This window comes from Gadus macrocephalus, chromosome 2 (genome assembly GCF_031168955.1).
Source record: "Gadus macrocephalus chromosome 2, ASM3116895v1".
NCBI lineage: Eukaryota > Metazoa > Chordata > Actinopteri > Gadiformes > Gadidae > Gadus > Gadus macrocephalus.
Genome location: NC_082383.1, coordinates 4274478 through 4297409, shown reverse-complemented (window position 1 = coordinate 4297409; position 22932 = coordinate 4274478). Strand labels below are relative to the sequence as shown.

The 22932-nt window shown below is 49.0% G+C and overlaps 3 protein-coding genes across 6 annotated transcripts in view; 2 read left to right on the top strand and 1 right to left on the bottom strand.

Moving 5' to 3' along the window:
• Positions 1-22516, top strand: part of aatka (apoptosis-associated tyrosine kinase a) — a 27705-nt gene extending 5189 nt beyond the window's left edge. The window contains exons 2-14 of one of the 2 annotated variants that reach the window (XM_060076827.1): positions 4410-4543; positions 7175-7316; positions 11318-11397; positions 11824-11942; positions 12196-12283; positions 12637-12770; positions 13466-13550; positions 13663-13784; positions 14028-14177; positions 15180-18555; positions 18656-18866; positions 18961-19170; positions 19374-22516. In XM_060076827.1, coding sequence (XP_059932810.1) covers positions 4410-4543; positions 7175-7316; positions 11318-11397; positions 11824-11942; positions 12196-12283; positions 12637-12770; positions 13466-13550; positions 13663-13784; positions 14028-14177; positions 15180-18555; positions 18656-18866; positions 18961-19170; positions 19374-19396 — 4874 coding nt within the window. In that variant the 3' untranslated portion in view covers positions 19397-22516. Of the gene's footprint in view, positions 1-4409; positions 4544-7174; positions 7317-10172; positions 10841-11317; positions 11398-11823; positions 11943-12195; positions 12284-12636; positions 12771-13465; positions 13551-13662; positions 13785-14027; positions 14178-15179; positions 18556-18655; positions 18867-18960; positions 19171-19373 lie in introns of those variants that run through there. The other variant, XM_060076835.1, reaches the window with a different exon arrangement.
• The window catches only part of LOC132475672 (somatostatin receptor type 2-like), a 317638-nt gene that overhangs the window by 194516 nt on the left and 100190 nt on the right, over positions 1-22932 (top strand). The window lies entirely within an intron of this gene.
• The window catches only part of baiap2a (BAR/IMD domain containing adaptor protein 2a), a 44272-nt gene continuing 42550 nt past the window's right edge, over positions 21211-22932 (bottom strand). For all 3 annotated transcript variants that reach the window (XR_009529938.1, XM_060076846.1, XM_060076857.1), the window contains one exon: positions 21211-22783. Coding sequence is in view for 1 of the 3 variants with exons in the window: in XM_060076846.1 (XP_059932829.1) it covers positions 22714-22783 (70 nt within the window). In the remaining 2 variants the exon portion in view is untranslated. The remainder of the gene's footprint in view (positions 22784-22932) is intronic.

The window sequence follows — 22932 nt, the reverse complement described above, 5'->3', positions numbered from 1 at the left end:
ATATCTCTCCCCCTCTCCCTCTCCCTTCCTCTTTACCTCTGGCCTTGTAAGCCCTCTGACACCTGCAATGATTGTTATCGTCACTTAATGTGAGCTAAAACACATCCCAGCTAAATATCTTCGTAGTCCTACTAGATTCCATATGACTTCAGTGTTTGCTTGACTATATTTGTGGATGCATTTATCTCTAAATGATCATTCATATTGTGTGTGTGTGTGTGTGTGTGTGTGTGTGTGTGTGTGTGTGTGTGTGTGTGTGTGTGTGTGTGTGTCTTTGAGATGGTGTGTATGCATGTGTGGGTGGTGTATTGGGTATTGGTGCCTTGAGAAGGCTACCAATGAGCTTAGAGAAGGCCTCAAGAGCAGTACTGCAGTATGTGCTTTCCTGCTTTCCTCTATGAAAGAAACACAGTGCAAACACTGAGTGCACAGTTCATGAAGCATTATTTTCTACAGACACCCAATAGCAATATATACCACTACTGGGCCGTTCCATACCAATACATGGCAATGGTTGGTTGGTAATGGCTTTATTAATCCTCGAGAAAAGTGCAATGTTTATAATGTGGACCTGCAATGTACTCCTTGATCTGTGAATTAAGTTTTCCCATTGTATTCTCCTGGTGAAGACCCACAAGATAATTCAGGGCACTGCACCCTGTGAGCAATGCATTGTGAACTCTGGTGTACCACTGGGCTCTACACTTGTGCCACTTTATATGATGTGCCTGCATAACCCAGAAGGGGGCCATACATTCTCATATTAGTATATGGCAGCAGTTTTCTATGAAACTGTCAATACAGTCCATGGATGTGTGTCTTTATCCATCCCTGTGTTCAATGCGTGCGCTGACTAGGCCTTGGTGTTTTTGTAGGTGGCAGTGTAGTGCAGTTCCTTCGTACATGTTGCTCTCTCTCTCTCTACCTTCAAATTCAACTCAAAGGGCTCAACAACAGGCGTGGGAAATGCACATTGACACGCATTGACACAAAAGCAGGATACAAAATATTTGTCCTCTCCGTCTCTCTTTGTGATACCCTGTCCTTAAACCCCATAATACTGACCTTATTCTCAGGAACCATGTGTCAAAGCAGTGGTTTTACCTGCCTTGTCTGCACAGCAACAGGAATGCTCTGGCTCACTGGGGTATGCTTTTTTTTTATGAGCTTGCATGAAAGCTAAGATAACACTGTGGCTAACACGCCATCACATTATCACCAACACACGCACACACTTTCTAACACACGCACACACACACAGAGACAGTCACACACACACACTCACACACAGATACATGCACATGGACACACACACACGGATGCACACACATGGACACACACAGCACGTATTCAAGTTAAAATGCCCTTTGTATATGCTTTAACTTTCACTGTTCTTCCTTCCTCCCAAAACATTTATGTCGCTCTTCCCCCTGTCTCGCTGTCTCTGTCACTCTCTCTGTCTCTCACTCTCTGTCTCTCTCCCTTCCTCTCTCTCTCTTCTCTCTCCCTTTCTCTCTCTCTGTCTCTCTTTCTCTGTCTCTCTCCCTTTCTCTGCCGGTCTATCTCTCTCTCTCCCTCTCTCTGTCTCTCTTTCCCTCTCACTCTCTGTCTCTCTCTCTCTCTCTCTCTCTCTCTCTTTGCCTCCCTCTATTTTTTCTTCCTTCCTTACATGTCCAAACCTTTCAATCTCCACTTCCTCTGTTTGTTTTGTTTCACACCTTCCTCTTGGTTTCTCAACAACGTACTGAATCAGCCCTCCTGTCGTGGACGCCCACCCTCCCTTAATCACGTTTCTCAGCCCCTCGTAACCTCTGGGATACAAAAATATTATTTTAAACTGCAGTAAAACACAAAAGGGAACATAATATACACTAGAACAGCGTGGCAGTCGCGAGCTCGGACTCCCCGGAGGGAGACGGCTTCCAAAGCGGTCTCCTGATGGGAGACGCTGGAGGTAATGTCTGACCTGTCAGCAGGATAGATGTACTTTATGTAGCTAGTGTTAAGGGTGTTCTCCGGAGTGCAGGAATGCAGGACCACGGATCAGTACCTATCTATTGGTTCTTTGTGAGAAGCATGTGGGGCATAAGGTGTAGATTTATTGAGCTTTTGGTCTCTGATATGTGCACACATGCATAGGGGCCCCGGGCACTCATGTACAAACTGTGTTTCACTCCCTGCCACTCTTCAAGACAAAGTCTTTACCCTGCAACCCTGGCTGACTCCCCGCTCCAGACTGTTTGTTGTTCTGTTGAGGTCTCTGTCTGACACGGACTAGAATACACCTGGAGGGCACCGCTCCTCCTGGTGGAGTCTGATAGACACCTGCACTGACCTTTGCATTCACACACACACACACACACACACACACACACACACAAACACACACACACACACACACACACACGCAGAGAAACACACACACACACACACACACACATATGCAAACACACCGACATACACACACGCACGCACACAATCACACACATACATGTGCAAACACACATGCAAGCACACACACAGATATATACACATGCACACATGCAAAAACAGCCACACACACATGCACACACACACAGACACACACCCGCACACAACCGCACGCATACAGATGCACACACACACACACGCACGCACACAACCACCCACACACATGCACACAAACCACACTAACCCTTGTAAAGAATAAAATACAAATTTGATGAAGATATAAGACAGAGGAGATCAAATGAGATAAACAGTTTTTTCCCAGATGGGAAACAGATACAATGTGTTACGCAAGTCATAGAAATGATAAATGATCATATAGAGTCTGGGGTGCTCACGCCAGCCCCGCACGCTTCACTGGCACATGTTTAAAGCGTACACTGTGAAGTATGGTCAACGTGAAGATGAAGGTAGTGAGATGGAGCTGGGCAGGAGAGGGGGATGAAGGTGTGCGTCAGCATTAGGGAAATTGAGGAAGCGAAACGGAGTAGGAGGGCCTATGCAACGTGAGAGCCAATCAGCTGCGTTGGCCTAGCCCGTCAGGCTGTTACCATGGCAATGAGTTAGAGGGGGGTAAAATAGGAACGCCTCGCCAAACACACTGCAGCTCCCTGCTCTGTCTGCCACACAGACAACGTTTATGTATTTTACATGTATAGATGTGTGTGTGTGTGTGCGTGCGTGCGTGTGTGTGTGTGTGTGTGTGTGTGTGTGTGTGTGTGTGTGTGTGTGTGTGTGTGTGTGCATGCGTGCATTTGTGTGTTCAAGTAACTGTTTATCCATATCAGCATATATATTTTGCCTCAGGGTCAAACAGGGGGCATGGAAGCATGCAGAGGTACAGTATGCACAGTTTGGCTCATCATAGTGTCAAGGCCTAAAAGGGGTGAGGTGTGTGTGTGTGTGTGTGTGTGTGTGTGTGTGTGTGTGTGTGTGTGTGTGTGTGTGTGTGTGTGTGTGTGTGTGCATCAGGATGTGTAAATGCGTGTGAATGCCTGTTCATGATGTGTGTGTGTATTACAATTACAATTAGGGCATTTAGCAGACGCTTTTATCCAAAGTGACTTACATCGTTTAATACACACATTGACACACCGACGACAGAGTCAACCATGCAAGGCGACAGCCAGCTCGTCAGGAGCAGTTAGGGTTAAGTGTCTTGCTCAGGGACACATCAACACTCAACCTTTCGGTTACAAGACAACTGCTTTTAGTTGTCTGAGCTAAGCCGACCATAACCACCACCATAACATTAGTTTTAGCAGACTAAATGCATCCCATATTGCATATTTCCTTGGATACAGTTACTCATTCTCCTTTTAGTTACAACCTAAAGCAAGAGCTGCACTTGCTATCATAAATCCTCATCCCCAGGCTGTTGACTTGGTCTTGGAATTTCAGGAATGAATTTACATTTTTACTATATGAATACTACTTAGAAACATCTGCAGTGACGCTGCTTATAAATAGCATGCCTCACGATTTCCCTCCCCCAGTGAGATTTGGATGTACGGTACGTGGTCGTTGTTTGTAAAAGTAACCTTTACCTACTTGTCCTTTTGAGAAATATGTGTTTATGTTGGATAATTCAGCCCCTGGTTTCATGTGGGAAACGTCTCTTAAGATTCATTTCCAATTCATTCATAGACAATAAAGCGCATGTAATGCGGTTCACTCTCGTCTCTAGAGACACAGGAAATCGCAGCAGAAACTCATGTTGCTCAAAACTCAAACAATATGTCTGCTCCTTTGAAAAGTTATCAAAAAAAATGGCCACTAGGTTTGTCTTTTGCACTTGCCCGGTTACATAAAAGGAGCCCTCATAAGTGTTTTGAGTAGTCCTGTCTTACGATGACCCCTCTATGAAAACGGTCTATGAACACTGGCTCATGGGTTTTTTTTCTTCTTCTGTGCTCTTCCAGATGGCACTCCCCTGAGCGAGCTGTCCTGGCCGTCATCGCTGGCTGTCGTGGCCGTCTCCTTCTCGGGCCTCTTCACCTTTGTCTTCCTCATGCTGGCGTGCCTCTGCTGCAAGAAGGGTGACATCGGCTTCAAGGTAAGCTCTATGCCGCCACCCGCTGGTGGGCGCGTGGAACCGCATGCTAAACAACAGGCAGATACAGAGCTCGGGTTTCAAATTCCCTCATCAACGACAAAAACAAAGTTAACCAGGGCACCAGCAAATTAAATTGACAAAATGGTAAACGGACTGCATTTTTACAGTGCTTTTCTAACGAGTGGATTGTGAAAGCACTTTACAATATTGCCAAACATTCACACATTCATGCACACATTCACACACCAACGGCGCTGTCAGACATGCAACCCCGTGCAGCAGCAGGGTCCTCTGGGTCCTGCATGGGGCGCAGCGATACCAGCGTGACTCAGCACTTTGAGAGTACAGATAATCAAGAGCAGTGAGATGATGAGGGCAAAGAGCGCTGACACAGGTGTGTGTGTGTGTGTCTCAGAGGTAGAAGCTAGAAGGAAATAAGAAGACGAATAGATGCGCGGGCGTGCTTGCCTGGGTCATGTGTGTGTGTGTGTGTGTGCGTGTGCGTGTGCGTGTGCGTGTGTGTGTATCATCACTGGGAGTTGAGGCAGGTGTTTGCCTGAGGTCAGTGTCTGATGAGACTAGTGTCAGCTGTAAGAAGCTCCTCTCTAGCTCTGCATCGTGGGAGAGCCACCAGCAGAGCAGGGTGTCATTATGGGATGTTCTGATAACCTCATGAGGGTAGAGTAGACATCACGGAGAGGGTCTTTGGCGAAACTGTGAGTGACCAAGGTCTGTTGAGCTGTCATAGTTAGAATAATATCATCAATACAAATAAAGACAATCTACTAGCATTGCCGTCTCATTCCTAAGTGCAGGTGTTTTTGGATCATTCTTTATTCTAACTACAACAATTTTGATGTTTGATGTGAGTTGGATAAGTTACAATTGTGAGGATGCACCGTTTTTCCCCATGTTTGGGAACAGCGATTTCAAGTAAAAAAAATTGTTGAAATCGTGGAAACGAATGAGCGAGGAACAACGTAACCTACATTTTTTAAGGGCTTAAAGTATCAAACATACAAATAACTCCAGCCAAATGATAAGTTCAATAATTACGTTCAATAAACGAACCCATGAACGATGACAATTCCCAGGAGGGTCGATAGTCTTCGGATGCACGCAAGTGCATCCTCGGCACCTCGGCCATCGACGTCATCCTAAACGGTGCTCTCCCTGATCTCCCACAGATCCGTCCCTACTGCTCAGGCTCATCGGGCACCAAGGTACCCCCCCCCCTCATCACCGGGGGGCTGCCTAGGCTGTGAGGCCTGCTATTAAGGGCTGCGAGAAGTGAAGGCTCTATGGCCGGGTAGCCCCCGCAGGAGGCCTGACTCACTGGTGGCGGGCGTTCCCTCAACACTTAACGCCTCAGCGCCGGCCAGCAGATGTTTCCCTTTGGTTTTTTCGTGCACAGGAAGAGCTTGAGCGCCAATGTGCACGCTGTGTTTGTTATAAGCGGACGGGGCGTGATGCTCCGCGGGCGTGAAGCGCGTGCACGCCCTCTGTCGTTCCTCCTTCATTCTTTTGTCCTTTTTCGATTTTACAAATCAAATTTTCTTTTACTTTTATTTATTTATTTCTTCCTTTTCTTTTTTTTTACAAGTATTTTGTTGTAATTTGAGCTTCATTTGTTTTTATTTCTCCCTTCTCTGGTTTTCTCCATCTGCCCCTTATTTTCTTCCCCTCGATCTTTCCTTTCGTTGTACACGTTCTTCCCTTCTCGGTCACTCACCGAGACGACGCCTGCTTCCTACTAAAGCAGCGACGAGTGCTGACAAGCAGCCAGCACTGACCAGTGTCTCTGGTGTTGCAACGCTAAAATGGGAATCATGGTTGAGCACAAAACTCCCCGCATGAGTCACAAAGTGAGAATCTGGCTCTGATTGGTTCGGGCAGAACCTCAGACCTGGTGCACGCTTCGGCTCTGACAGAGGTGCAGAAAAAGCAGGACATCAAATGCGTGTTATAACTATTTGAACCACTTGCTTAAATCGCATCAGCGGTGGTGATGCCTGGTTTAATGCTCCAACTCGATCTCACTCTCCTGTGTAAACTGGTACCTCTTGTGTCTGTTTGTAAGGCCCATATACAAACAGACGTATAAAACTTGGATGACTGTTTCTCGCTGATGAGTACAGCGAGTCTTCTGCAGCACGGCAGTGACAATGCAACATTGTCGTACCGTATTATGCTGAATGTGTGGGTTAGTGTGTTTCTGTGCGTCTGTCCGTCTGTTGCTTGTTTGTGTGTCTACGCATGTGTGTGTGTGTGTGTGTGTGTGTGTGTGTGTGTGTGTGTGTGTGTGTGTGGGATGGGTCTAATCTTCTGCGTACACCTCCTATACAGTGCGGAGAATGCTGCCTCTGAGCACGCCACCACACAATACACAACAGAAGGGACTACATTAGCATTTATGTGGGCACGCTGCATCCCATTTCCACGTCAGCGCAACAGTTGCGCTATTGTGTCCGTCTCTCCCAGTCGTAGGCTGACTAAGTACTGCATGACTGACCCCCTGTGTGTGTGTGTGTGTGTGTGTGTGTGTGTGTGTGCGTGCGCGTGTCTGTGCACGTGTTCGTGCATGCATGCGTGCGTGTGTGTGTGTGTGTTTGTGTGCGTGCGTTGCTCCAGGAGTTTGACAACACCGAGGGCGAGGAGTACCCGGGCGAGAGGTCCACCCTGGCCTCTCCGTCCTCCCAGCACGGCCCAGAGGTCTACATCCTGCCCCTCACAGAGGTCTCCCTGCCCGTGTCCAAACAGCCCGGCCGATCCAGTAAGACACACACACACACACACACACACACACACACAAAAGTGCACACACGGTCAGAGCGACATACACGCACACTCGCACGCGCACGCGCCCTCTTTCTCCTCTTTTCCATCCTTGCCCTCCTCTCCATAGCTCTCTCATGCTCTTTTCCTGTCCTCTCCTTTCCTCTCCTCGTCCCTCGTTCCTTATTCCATCCTCCATCCTCCTGCTGTTTCTGTAACGGCCTCTTCTCTCCTCTCCTCTCATCTCTCGTTTCCTCATCCCTCCATCCTCCTCTTGCTGTCCTCTCTGTCCTCCCCCCCCTTATTTTTAGCTGGTATTATTTCTATTTTAGTGTTGTTCTGATACTACCCCCCGCGTCTCCTGCCTCATGGCGGAGAGGGCGGCGTCACACATCTGCGTCCGTACGCCGATGCGTTCTAGCAGCGACCGCGGCGCTGAGCAATGTGTCGAAGTGCGCAAGCCGGGGTCCAAGCCCTGCCGTCGTCTGCCGCCCGGCGCACTGGCGTCGTTTCGTATGCATGCATCGCATGCACCGCGCACACTTCACGGTGGAGGCACACTGGAATCGCATAACGGCGTTCCAGCTTCCACTCCCTTTGGGAGCCGCGGCCATGTGTTCTTGCATACATGCAGCGTTCCTCCCCCCATGGGTGCTGGGTCTGGGATGAACCTGTATGTACGCCCTCAGTGTTTCTGAGCCCGGATAGGTGCATAGTGGCTGGGTGACTCACCGGGTGTTTTGTGGACCATGCTGTGCTTAGCCAGAGGGGGCGATACCTACATTTGAGATCCAAGATGTGAGCACCGGCTATGATGCTTTGGGCGATGTAGCCTTAGGCTCACAGCCAATGGCTGGCCTTCCTCCTGTGCTGTCGCAGCTACAGCTTTGTGATTGGTCAGGGTGTTGTAAGGCGAGGGATGGAGGAAGAGGAATACAGACAGGGCAACAAAGCCAGCATAGAACTGACAATGTATACACTGTGGATGTTTCATGTATGAAGAATGGATACATTCTTACAAACATGCATTCTACAATTTTCTATTTATTTTTTATTTGTTTTGCGATCATCAATAAATCTGTTCATTTGTATACTTGCATTGCAAATATTTGTTGAAATAAATTGAATTTCAACTCCGAAGTATTGCAGTCTTTTTTGTTCGTCACTGACACAAGTACAACTTATATACAACTATGAGATCTATTCAACTGTACACTTTTGTTGTGCACTAAATAACATATGTTTTTGTACCAAAGATATGTTATACTATCTGCAGCTGGGGGGAATGAACACACGGTATAAACTAAGGATCAATGTCAGTGTCGACATACAAATAACATAAACCCTTCAGGTACAAAAACATCGGGGAGATGAAACCTCAGATGAATGGGATTCTTCAACATCACACATACAGACACACACACACACACACACACACACACACACACACACACACACACACACACACACACACACACACACACACACACACACACACACACACACACACACACACACACACACACACACACACACACACAAAGGGCGACCACATCACAACAGTGGCGTGCAACAAAGCGTGGATTCATGCTCTTCAGAAGTTGCATGCATGATTTAAACCCCCACGTGCCCCCGAACAGACCCTGTGTTGATGCTGCTCCCAACAGGCATGTTGATGTATGTCCAGATCACATTTAAACTCATTCACCCCAGTATTCACGCGTCATGTCTGTGACTGCATGTTTGACGGAGTATTACTGCATAGGCCGTGCCAGACCGCCAGTATAATGACATCTGCCTGACTCTATACCAGATTTCTTTCTCTTGGAATGTCATGTGTGGGACAAGAATGCCCCTCACACATTTCAGATTTCCCAGCATAACAATACTAGCAATCATTCTCCATCTTCCTCTCCCTTAATCTCTCTGTCTCTCTGACAGGATTTTTTATCACCGTGACAACCTCTGCCCAATCATTTCAATGGTTCAGAGCGCTGTCGTTACTTGCTTGAAACGTGTGCGCGTGTGTGTGTGTGCGTCTGTGTGTGCGGGTTTCTTTTGCGTGTCAATGCGCTTGTGTATGTGCATGTTTGGTTGTACTTGTGTGTATGAGGGGCTTGTCCACGGGACCCCATTACAAAAAGTGTGTGTGTGTGTGTGTGTGTGCTATCGAGCAGGAAGAGAGAGAGAGAGAGAGAGAGATGGAGAGAGAGAGAGAGAGAGAGAGAGAGAGAGAGAGAGAGAACGAGAGAGAGAGAGAGAGAGAGAGAGAGAGAGAGAGAGAGAGAGAGAGAGAGAGAGAGAGAGACACAAGGGACCGAACAATGTCCCTGTCTTCGCGAGGCGAGGCAGGGACCCGGGTTTATCAACGGAATGCGACAGCGGAGGACTGTCACCACGGGGCCCGACACAGTGAGGGCCTCTGTGACACGGAACAAGATGGAGATAGGGGAGGGTGGTGGCATGCACCATGACCCTCAGAGTAGGGGGTGGGGGTGTGGGTGCCATGGGGCATGGTTCTTGAGACGGGTTAGGGGCAGGGAGGGGGGGATGACAGAGGTCGGTTTTGTGCGTGTGACAGAGATGCGCTTGTGCCCCTGAGAGACGCAGGAATGCCGCTACTGCGCTGCTGCCTCATTGGGTCCCGATGGAGGGGGAGGCGGCCAGAAGGGGTGGGGCTGGTGGGGTGGTGGTGGTGGTGGTGGTGGGGGGGGGGGGGGGGGGGGGGTTTATGTAGGCATTGTGACACCGTCGGAGGACATCTTGTCTTGAGTCTGCGTGCCGAGCCGGTCGCGGTCATACGGTCGGCCTGGCGTCATGAGCGGAGGGCAGAGTGCTGCGTCCGTGTCCCGGTGGCGTGCAGTGGAGGGCGGGGAGGGGATTGGAGGTATAGGGGAAGGCTGGGGATGGAACGAGAGGAGAACGGGGTCCCCTGGAGGAAACAAAAGAAAGGCCCGCATTCCTCATGCGACCGAGAGAGGCGACACCGCCGGCTGTAACCTCCCCCCCCCCTCCCCAGGGCAAAGTCCTCTAGAAGATTCCTCCGGGATCCCAGACCCCAGACGGGCGGAAGGCGGATATGGAGAAGGACAGCGCAGATGTTGGTGTGTGCGTGTGTGTGTGTGCGCGTGTCCCCGGTCGGAGAACCGTCCATCGCTGTCCAGGTCGACGGCGGGCCCAGTGAGGAGGCCGCCTCCGCCGCCGTGTCGTGTCGTGGCAGGCTTGTTCAGCTGTGTGCAGGGGCCGGGGGGCTGACCTCCCCTCCCCGAGACTCCCCACGGAGGGGCTCTCACACTCCTGCGGAGACTTCGCAACGGGTCCTGGGGACGGGGGATGGAGGACGGAGGGGGGGGGGGGCGCTTTCTGTTCTCACACTCTGAACCAGAGCTGGTTCCATGGAACTGGATCCTGCGCTCCACCATCACCAGCACCACCTTCACCGTCACCCTGACCATCTTTGGCATTGTTTCCCTCACCTGCATCACCACCATTGCCATCGGGGAAACATGAGGATCCATGGAGGTATTTGATTCTAAAGGGGCCCGAGTGTGTGTGCTGATTGTATGGTCAGGACAAATAACTTGGATCCTGGGGTTTAGATGTAAAGTGTGTGTACTGTAGAAAATGCCACTGCCGCTTTCCACAGCTGGTCCCACATCTGTGCTACCCAGTACAGCAGTACAGAGCGTTTTTGCCTTGCAGAATACCAGCTCTGGCGTTCATCCGCTTTTCAACACTTTCTTCACGTTTTCATCAAGTTGAATCTCCAATTTGACGCGATAACTCAAATGATTGAATGGATGTGCAAATTACTGTTAGGAGGAAAAAACGATGTGTCTTTGTTGTTCCTTGTTCTGTCTATCTCTCTAGCTGTCTCTCTATCTGACTGTCTGCCTATCTGTATATCCGGCTGTCTGATGTCCGTCTGCCCTGTCTGTCAGTCTGTCTGTCTTGTCTGCTGGTCCTTCTCTTTTAAACCTGCCTCTCGGTCCTTTCCAGTCCAGCTGCTGAAGTCCTCAGACGTCGGGCGCCATAGCCTTCTGTACTTAAAGGAGATTGGCCATGGCTGGTTCGGCAAGGTGATCTTCCTCCTCCACGTTTTCACCCAGAGTTCGTTGGAATCTTCCATCGTTTTGTTCAATGATTGAGTTAACGTGCATGCAAGAGTTCAGATCCATGGCAAACACTCATGTATGCATTGATAGAACAGGGACCACAGATGCAAATGAGCTATTCAGCTAACTTTGGTACAGAACCTGTTCTGTACATGGTCCCTGTCAACTAAACCAATAAACTCAACTAAGTGACGCCGTTCCCAAGACATGACATTGTGTCCAAAAGACATTCCCCACATGTGGTGCTCTTAGCAACACATGTGTTCAGCATGCTTTCTCCTGTAGCACCTCTTTGTGTAGAATGGGTTGACACTTTGTTTGGCTCTTTGTTTGAGTGTGTGAATGTGATCGGTTGTTCACCCACTGGCGTTCTTCTGTCCCCACCCCCAGGTTCTGCTGGGGGAGGTGACGGAGGGCCTCAGCACCACCCAGGTGGTGGTGAAGGAACTCACCGCCAGCGCCAGTGTCCATGAGCAAATGCAATTTGTGGAGGAGATCCAGCCATATCGGTAACGACACACACTCACACGAACGCACGCACACACGACAGATGGAAACGGAATGAATGGATTGATGAGTGACTCAATGAACAAAGATGGGGTGTGTGTGTGTGTGTGTGTGTGTGTGTGTGTGTGTGTGTGTGTGTGTGTGTGTGTGTGTGTGTGTGTGTGTGTGTGTGTGTGTGTGAATGAGTGGTTGACTGGTTCAGAGCTGTACCAATACATATGTTTATGTATACTGTGATATCGTATCACCTTCTAGGACCCTCCAGCACCCCGCTCTGCTGCAATGCCTGGCCCAGTGTTCCGAGGTCACTCCCTACCTGCTGGTCATGGAGTTCTGCCCCCTGGTGAGAAGCACTAGTATTGCAGGGCTTTGGTTGTTTAGCGCCGCATTAAAAGGTTAAACATGCTGTACAAATAGAATAGGTGCAGGTGTCCAGATTCACTATATCTAGGATAAAAAGGCTGAAAGGGTGAATGGGACGGGTTCACATTACTATTCTTGATAATATAATATTTATAAAATAGCCGTTATTTAATACAATTATTGAATACAATTAAATACAATTTCATAAAAACATGTTCAAGGCTATTTGTTCTTCCTGTCACTCTTATTTCGAGAATGTATAACGTATGCTACAATCGGAAATGCATTTATTTTAGTATTTTCTTGTTTTTCTCTTCTCTTCCTTAACCTCAGGGGGATTTGAAGAGCTACCTGCGGTGCTGTCAAGGAGCAGAAACGGAAGCCCCAGATGCCTTCATCCTCCAGCGGATGGCGTGCGAGATTGCCTCGGGCTTGCTGTACCTCCACAAACACAACTTTATTCACAGGTAAACCAATAGCAGCTAGATAAGCTAGGTAAAATATTATGAACACTATTTTGCTTAGACCAGGCCTAAATGAATATCTTCTGTGGCTGTGAGGTGACATGCTCATTTTTTGTCAGGAATTGTTGTATTTTAGATTTTCTAAGGTTAATTACTTGAATCCATGTTCAAATTGTTGTCGGGAGATCGGGGAGATAATCAGGACCTGTGCGCCCTCTGCTGGTCTCCCCTTGCAACAACATCCTGGTGCTGATTGAGTAGTTGTGATATAACTCCAGCATCAGTGATTTTGTTGCCGGGGGCGAGCCTCACTCTTCCTCCTCCACTCGTCTATCTCCGTATGCCTTGGGGGATGGGTTACGTTGACTATTTTCCACAATGATATCTTCCACAGAGCAGTGGAGAAACCAAAAAATACTGAAATTGCTTAGCACTTCCTTGGGGCAGGCAGAATATTATACTCTGCTTATTAAAAAAGTCTGCATGCAGAATAATATGAACCAATAATAGCGCAACCATTATTCACCCGTACATTAAAAGTGGGATTGTTTAAATAGCCGATGTTTTATATATCCTTATCCCTGCAATGTGGGTAATGTTGTTATAACAAGGGACTCTATAGCATTTTATGTACATAATAAACCTATTGTGTTCTAAGTGAAATGCTTACGATGGAAAATCGTTCCTTGCATTGACAGTGACTTGGCACTACGGAGCTGCCTGCTAACTTCAGACATGAACGTTAAAATAGGAGACTACGGCCTTTCGCGCAGCCAATACAAGGTATCTCCTTCAAATGTCCCCATTTTAGTTTACTGGTTGTATTTTTGTTTATGGTATACACTCTCAGCATGCGGTCATGCTCAATACTCTCGTCTTGGCCTTCTTTCCGAAGGAGGACTACTTTGTGACCCCGGACCAGATTTGGGTTCCCCTGCGCTGGATTGCCCCAGAGCTGATAGATGAGGTCCATGGAAACCTTCTGGTAGTGGACCAGACCAAGACCAGTAACGTGTGGTGAGATACACCAGCTCTGATTGTTAAAGTCTTTTTGTGTTAACATTGGTGTCTGTTTGAGTGCAGATAGGCCCAAATATAATACAAATGTCGTCTACAGATTAAAGAGAGTGGCATTTGTATTGGCCTGACCTCTTATCTTATCTCATATTTCAATTTAACCCTCAAACCTTCATTGCAAACACACTGTAAGAATACATCTGTATTATGACTGTGTAATTATTCTGTATTTTGTCATCCCAGGTCGTTTGGTGTCACTATGTGGGAGCTGTTTGAGCTGGGGAACCAGCCTTACCAGCACTATTCAGACAGACAAGTGCTGACATACGCAGTGAAGGAACAGCTTCTCAAGCTCCCCAAACCACAGCTGGACGCCCCGCTGGCTCAACGCTGGTGAGACACCAGCACCTAACCGCACAACAAACGTTTCCCGTTAGCGGCCTCTAGTGGATGAAATTATACTTAAAGTTATAGCTGTATCATTACCAGACGACACTGTTGCTGCCGGGCTATTTAGTAACGGGTTGAACAGCTGTAACAGAAGCGTAAGGTAGTGAAGGTGGCAAACGTAAAGAGTGAGTGATTGCAATCGAAGACTTAATTTACGAATAAGCGTGTACACGTCCATCGTACTGATCATATAAAATAGTCAATACCTAATTAATTACACGTTTCTAACAAAATCGAACAAAAGTTATGCCATTTATATCTGCACAATAACTTGCCCTTCTTGTATGCTTTCATAATCAATATATTCCTGCCCAGGTCCCATATTTCTTAAAGCTGGCAAGGGTACACGATCAATGGCTTTGATCCATTTATTTTTGGCGGTTCCTTACCTCAGATCCCTTAATCATCTGGATCCGGAAAGTTAGCCAAATGTTATTTAACATCTTTAGCATTTCTCCCTTAATGAAATACTGGCTATGAGCTTATAATAGCACTGGGCAGTCTCAATCGCGCGCATGCGCACACACACACACACACACACACACACACACACACACACACACACACACACACACACACACACACACACACACACACACACACACACACACACACACACACACACACAAAAACAGACAAAGACACACACACACACACCCATACCCACACACACACACCAGCATGTAAAAAAACATATTTGCGAACGAAGCATTTGTAGGCCACCCATTCTTTTTTTATAGATTTGCCTAGTGGCACGAATAGGCAGTTCTCTCCACAAGGAACCTCGTGAAGTGAACTGCTGACTCACAGCTTTCTCCACACCTAACTTTATCCCGACTATGCAACTCTACACCGGTCTAATTGTCTCATTAAGAAGCCACGTTCGCAATGAGAGCTTGTTCCTACGTTAACCCCTCACCCCTTCCTCTCCGTCGCATCCCGTAGGTACGAGGTCATGCAGTTCTGTTGGCTCCAGCCTGAGCTGAGGCCTAGCACCGAAGAGATCCACCTGCTGGTCACCTACCTGTGCGCCAAAGGCTCCTGCGAGGCCGAGGAGGACTTCGAACAGAGATGGAACACATTGAAGCCCAACCTGTTTGGCAGCAGCACCCACACCATCATATCCTCCCTGGCCCTGACCCCGGACCCTGCCCCGAGCCCGGACCCCGCCGCAGCAGCAGCAGCAGCAGCACCGGCTCCGGAGGTGGAGCTGGCCTCCTCAGCCTCCTCCTCCTTCCCCCTCCTGGAGCAGTTCTCCGACGGCTTCCACTCGGACAGCGGCGACGACCTGCTGACGGTCACGGAGAGCGTCCACGGCCTCAACTTTGAGTACAAGTGGGAGCAGGCGCGGGCCGAGCAGCCGTACTGCTCGTCGTCCACCAGCGGCCCCCTGGGCCAGGGCAACCCCCACTACCAGGACGTCTACTACCCGGTCAAAGGAGGCGCGTCGGCAGGGGGCTGCAGGTCCGACAGCCAGGCGTCGGGCGTGTCCCCGTCCTACTACGAGTCGGACCACCCGGGGGTGGTCCCGGTGCTGAGCGCCCACAGCCCCTCGGTGGGTAGCGAGTACTACATCCGGATCGAGGAGCCGGTGGAGTGCAACATCAACCTGGACGACGGCGTGGAGGACTACAGCCCGAGGCGGGAGGCCGGAGACGGGCGGCTGTCCTCGCAGAGCTGGACGGGCTCGTCCGTCCGGCAGACAGACGCCTACTGGGCCGCCGCCGACAACGACCGGTCCGCCTACGACTCGGACGAGAGCCTCAGCGTCTCCCTGACCATGGAGCCGTTGATGAGGCGGGCCTCCAGCACAAGTCCCGTTCCTCCGGAAGATCCCCACACCCAGGGGGCCCGCCCCTCGGAGAGTCAGAAAGCCAGCGTTCACAGCGAGCACATGCCCACGGTCAGAGTAGGGGGTAAGGCCTTCCCGTCCGAAGAGCATCTGTCGTCAGAGCTGCAGCAGAACCTCCTGCCGCTCCTGGGGCGAACGGAGAACTCCAGGAGTGTCTCTCGAGCCATCAGCAGCCCCAGTTTGGGATTCTGTGATCCGTATTTAGAAACTAGCACAGAGAACTGTACGCTCAGCGACAGCTACTGTGATGTGATTGGTCCCCTCAGGAAGGCGGTGCCCATTGCTAATCATATCATCGAGGTGGAGACAGGGGACGGCCTACAGGTGGGCCAGCGGAGGAGTGTGCTCACGAATGACATGGATGGCGACCTCTTCTCGGAGGCAGACACCACTAACTGGACCTCCAACCACTCGGCTAACAACAACAGTCTCAGCTTTGGCAGCAGGCACACAACCAACGTGCAGGGGAGCTATTTGGACCTCCAGTACACCACATCGTACGATAACACAACAGAATTGTGGCCTGAAACCATAGTGAGCAATAGCACAGTGGACAACTATAAGCCATTTAGCTACGTAGAGAACACAGGAAGAGAAACTAGCTCTGTGTCCAAAAGTATAGAGTTGGGACCATATATCTACCTGGGTCACAATGAAAAAGATACAAGTGACTCTCAAAATAAAACCAACTCAATTAAAGATAACCTAAACAACAGTGACACCAGTAACAAGCCATTATTTCACAGTGTCGATAGATTGTACTCTGAGCCTATGAGAATGCTTGACGCAAGCTGCATCAACTCTCCGGTCTCTTATACAGAGCCTTACAAAGGCCACATAGAAGCACTGACTGATGGGCAGAATGTGTCTCTCTGGGACATGTCACCCTTTATGCAAGGCATGCAGGTTCAGATCCAGGGCACACGCGAGGTTTCTGAATCTGACCGAGGGTTAGACAGTGGAGTGGGACTCAGGGGATCAAGCATGGGCCTCGTGGGGCTGGGTGACTTCAGCGAGGACGAAGACGACGACATAACAGACATCACATCAGGGATTTTTGCTGACTTCAACCTGGACTATGCTGAGGTCGAGGAGGAAGAAATCAGTCCGGTGAAGCATCTCGCAGGAACCGCCGAAACCGGTGACGCTCTCCAGCTGTCGCCCTCTGCAGCTAGTCCTTGTGACCAGGCCTTCAGCCCCGATGCCTTCAACACCCCGATGCTCCCCAAGTCCCTTGACAGCGGCTACGACACCGAGAACAACGAGTCTCCAGAGTTCTTCTTCCACGAGCTGACGGATCCTCGTGAATCTAGCCCCGAGCTGAGCCAGAAACCAGAACTCATTCTGCAGATGGACCCCGGTCAGGGTGTCTGCTCGGTATCTGGCAGCACCCATGTCCAGCTAAAAGGACTGGCTGGAAAGAACCCATACAGGGACTCAGCCTATCTTTCTGATTACGATGCAGAGAATGAGAGGAGTCCCCGAGAAGAGGGCAGCAACTTCTTTGCGGGTCCAGGTGACCGCAAGGGCAACGCTGGGAAAGTCCTGAGACCTGCTGCTGACGTCGACCTGATCAAGCCATTTACTCACACTGAAGAGCAACTGACCAACACGAGACAAAACATAAGCAGTGCTGCGGTTCAACTCTCGCAAACCTCGCCCGACCCAGAATGCCACTCCCCTAATCCTGGTCTCTCCATGCTGTCACCGTTTCCCCCCGAGATGGGGGGCTGTTTGACCAAGGAGTCTGGACCAGCCGAGGAGGACCTAGGGCTGAACACTCAGCACTCAGAGGACGAGCCGTCCTCTGACTACACTTCGTCCAATAACAGCGATCCTTTGGCCACGATCCCCGGGGGAGCCTCGACCAATCACGCACGCGGAAACAGAGGATCAGAGAACTATTCTCCCGTGACGTCTGTGAACTCGGACTCCACCCTCTCCGACCTCAAAGACGACGGCTCCAAGGACACGGAGCTCAGCGAGGACTCCGCCGGAGACGAGGAAATCCCGAAGTTCAACCTCGGGTCTGCGGAAGCCGAGGAGGCCAAGAAGGCGGTCAACATAGAAGAGGACTTCGAAGACATCGACGCCGGGGAGTGCGACTCGCAGGACGGCACGTGTGCGGAGTCCTGTCGTCTGCCCGGCAAACTCTCATCCTCCTCGTCGTTCCTGACGCTCTGTGGGGAGGACATGAGGGCCCCCCTGGAGGAAGAGGAGGACGACTCGGACGACAGCGAGTCCGACGAGGAGCTGAGGACCTACAACATCCAGGAGGAGGAGAGCGAGGAGAGCGAGGATGACTTCACGCCGGTGCCGGTGGTGGTGAGCGACTGTAGCAGCGCCAGTCATCTGCGTAGCCTCCTGAAGATGCCCACGCTGCTCAGCCAGTCCTTCTGCGATGAGCTGGAGCAGAAGAAGAAGGCCGTGTCCTTCTTCGACGACGTCACCGTATTCCTCTTCGACCAGGTCAGTATTACACCCAGCTGCACTCCCTCAAACAACTGACTGAGCAAAATGATGAACGCTGCTGTAACCCATTTGTTTCTTTATATCATGTGGCCACCAGGAAAGCCCAACGGCAGAGCTGTCAGACTTCAGCTTCTCCACAGCAGAAGAGGCATGTGGGCAAGATTCTGGGCCAGGGGAAATCTCAAACCACTCTGAAGCCACGCCTCGGCCTTCTGAGGAAACCTGTGATCCTGGTGATGCAACATGTGTTCCTGGTGATGTAACATGTGATCCTGGTGATGCACAGGGGAACGGCAGCGCCGGAGAAGGTATGTTCATCTGAAGAATCACTAAATAAGAAACACAGAGCTGGTCAATGTGGTTTTTGGGCAATTTTAACTGTTCCGGTGGGGGAACTTTTAGGTGGAATTTGGAACTGTGAAGATGCCCTCCCGTTGGAAGCCGACCCTTCCTTATCGGACACTCACTCGGAGACCGACACCACGTCCACCTCTCTCTCCGACGGTCCGGAGCCACCGAGACCTCTCGCTGTAGCCACGCCCCTCAACCGCTTCTGCGTGTCCCGCTTCTCCATCACGCACGTTTCTGACCCCTACGTCGGCTCACCAGCAGGTCTGGATTCAAACCCAACCACTCTTTTTGCACTCACATACCGTCTACTTCGGAAATAACTTCCACTACATATAAATAAACATACCGCGTAATGTGGGGTTAAATGGAGATGATTAAAACTTGAGAAGCATTCTATGCTGAAAGTGTTAATCTTCTTTTGATTGGTGAATAATCCTGATTCTTATCTAATTTTCCCACCCTAGGGCAAGATGGAGACCAGCAGTGAAGCCATCACATGAGCGGGTGTGTGGAAGGTCCAATCCCAAGTTCCCCAGATTGCGGCAACACAGTAGTATACCTAGGGGGTCCTACGTATTTGGAATCTGCAGGGGTTGGGTTCATGAGACACTGCTGATGCCGACGGTGAATTCAGTTTCATTTCAAAGAAAGTCAAAGAGCTGCAGTTTGAATGTTTAATAACGACAGCCAGGATTTTATAAGGAAAGCAGCAATCTCCCTTCTGTGCGTCACGATAGCAAAAGAGTAGACATAAATGTTCAAATATAATATATCATTTATTTTCTCATTGATGCAATGCAGCCTCAATGTCCATAAGCAACTTAACAGGACATAGTTTTATGAGATAAAGAAAAAGAAAAATGAATGCTTCCATTGCTGCTCTTCTCATTGGCTGCCTTGGTTCTGCCAACTCATTTGATTGGACAGTCACAGCTCTCGTTGCTGTAGCTAAATCCACAAAGCATGATGAAAAAAGGGATGCTGCTATCGCTAATTGCCTAACAACAAGACTCCTTTCTATTTTAATCAGGGGCAAGGGGGTGGGGTTTCGGTAGGTTGGTTTGTTGAAATGAATGGTGGCCTTCAAAACCTCTGTAGAAGTGTCATCCAACTTACTATACGGTGTTTCTCATTTAACCACAGAGGGTGAAGGGGTGGCGTTCATGAGACGGTGCTCTAGGCTCAGTGTGTTGCAGTAAAAACCCACACCACAAAACGTGGTCTTGTCCTTCCGACTCCCCTGGTAAGCCCCGAAAGGTCACTCCTATTGGCTGGTCTCCACAAACGTGTGATCCACCAAAAACCCGGACAATGTTGATGACGTTCATCTACCCCAGTGTGACATGACACTATGATCCATCCTCGTGTCCACAGTGTAAGCTATACAGACTCACATCACCTCTACGTAGACGTTGTGTGGTCGCTCCTCCCATTGCATTGTATTCAACAGTGAAGATATCCAAATGTGTTACGAGAACATAGCGTGAGCAACACGATGCTTTTTTTTTTTTTTTACCTAGCGCCTCACCCATGCTTCTTGTGTATAATCCAAACCACATTCAGGTGCGTCTTGTTGAATCCGCCATCAACCGTGAATGTCCGCCATCTCTATGTAACCACTCATCTCCATCCGAGTATTTCCATTGGTCCACGGCCGGATCCAACCTAGTTTCGGTTATACCAACGTAAATACCTGGGTTTGAATTTCAAAGACTCGAAGAGAGAAAATATAAGTGTAACACAGATGACATACCGTTCACATATTTTATGTAAGTGTTATCAAAGTGTTATCAGGCTTGACTTGAATTTACTACTGCTGTATCGAGATCCTCCTTCCCCTCCCCACTCAAAGTGCCAATCCAGTTTCCTCTCGGTCCGCCCTTCACATTCTCCCAAGTCGAGAATGGATATTTTTCTATGAAAAATGTAAAAGAATAAAATTTCAAAAATACAATCCAAACAGTGGATGACAAGTCTTGAATAAGCCCAATAGACGCTATTGAGGCCCATTGGGCGTGGGCAAAGGAAACGCGTGTGTCTGAGAAGGAGAGGCTGGTGGCTCCCTGCACCAGTAGTAACATCATACCCTAACCGTGTTCCCATTCCTCCCTCACGCATCGTGGCTCTCGCACCACCACCACCCCCCCCCCCCCCCCCCCCCCCACAACGAATAAATCACAACACATGTTGGTTTTCTTTCTTTGTGTCCGAGTCGCTCAGGTGTTTGACTGGGAAATTATGTGTGCATAATCTAAAAAGGTACACACGGACAAAGAGAACAACACAGGTGACACAACTATGAATGCTGTACACAATGAAGTTTTTATTTGACACAATAACTCCACGTACCGCACGCCCTGTACAACACAAATATACAGAACAAGAAAGAACAAAAAGTGAGAAAAGGACAAACATTAGAAAACGGTTTGATAACCAAAGCAATTGGACATTTCTGAGAACGTGATTGCAACGCGCGAACAATCGTCTCCCCATACAGTTGCCAGTATGCAAGTTGTTTAAAATATACATTGTCTTGATTGTTACTGGTGATTATTTGCACTTGAAGCAATAAGTCAGCTCACAGTAAAACAATGTGATCATATTATAAGACAATATTATGATAGTTGAATCATATGAATCAATAAGATACCACTCTAATTAAAGCTGAAAATGATACTCCAAAATGACCCATTATTTACATGGATTTTTGACGGGCCAATATTTGGCTGCTTTGAATTAACATAAAAGACAATTCATTATATTCTTATATCGGCAAAAGTGATGCTGCCTTTTTTTTTTCACAGCAACTTACATTGCAGTCACGCACTTTAGATTATTAAAGATCACCAGAAGACAAAACAAAACGGCAAAGTAACAGCATAAACCAAATAAAGTATACAAGCAGAGTTGTGATGCGTAATCATTTTCATATAACAGTGCGTAGAATATTGATTATATCAAGGCTGTAACCCCTTTAAAAAAATGAAGGCACAGTCCCCAAATTAAACGGTATAGTTTAATGGTATACTGTATAGTTACTATAACATGTGTTCTGAGCTAGAAACTAGCGTTTAAAAAAAAAAACAGGATCTAACTGTAGCCATTGCACACTTTCAATGCACCTTTCAAAAAACACATTTACCCAGTGCTGTATCTTTTCGCAGCCTAACGCTAATTTCAGACAACCTGCTCTTCAAGCAACTGACGGACACCTTGTTTAGAGAGCACCATCACTGCCTAAATCTTAAACGATATATACATATATATACACACACACATACGCACACACGCATACAATTCTCAAATCACAATTAATAGACATTTTCCACAGCAGCGATGCGCAGAGAGTATATATTAGTTTCACTATCCTCCATCAGTGTAAATGTCCCCGACGCGAGGCTTTCGCCCCACGTTTCCCATCGTGAGTGCGACCCACTAGCCAATGAAAACAACCTCCTGATTCGCTGACTCTAACGTTTCAGCCAAGAGTTGACCACATAAATCAGTGTTAACCTGCCGCCCTGAAGTGATTTGCAAAGCGTCACAATGATAACGCACGCACGATAAACGGCCGGGGTTGCCCAAAGCCGCCTACTTGAATGCTATGCAGTGTGGAGAAAAAAAACAAAAAACTTGTGAGTGTCACTTTAAGATCGTTGCCCCCAAGGTACCAGTGTCAACTTTTTTTTTCCGGGAGCCGGTCATCAGAACTGGCACCCAACCGATGGCGGCGGCCATTTTCTTCCCCCTCATGTACGGAGGCCGACCCTTTGAGCGGTAAGGTCGGGGGTGCGTGGCCGTCTGCTAGTAGAAGATGGGCGCAGAGCGGTCCTCCATAAAGGTAGGCCTGAGGTAGACCTCCAGAGAGCGGTCGCTGCGGGGAAGGGGCGGCAGTGAACAGCGACAGTTAGGGTGCAGGTGAACACACGGCAAGGTGCACAAACAAACAGAACAGACACGAACGCACCACTTTAAACCACGACGCACCCCGCCTCCCCGCACCCCACACCCAGTGATGTACAG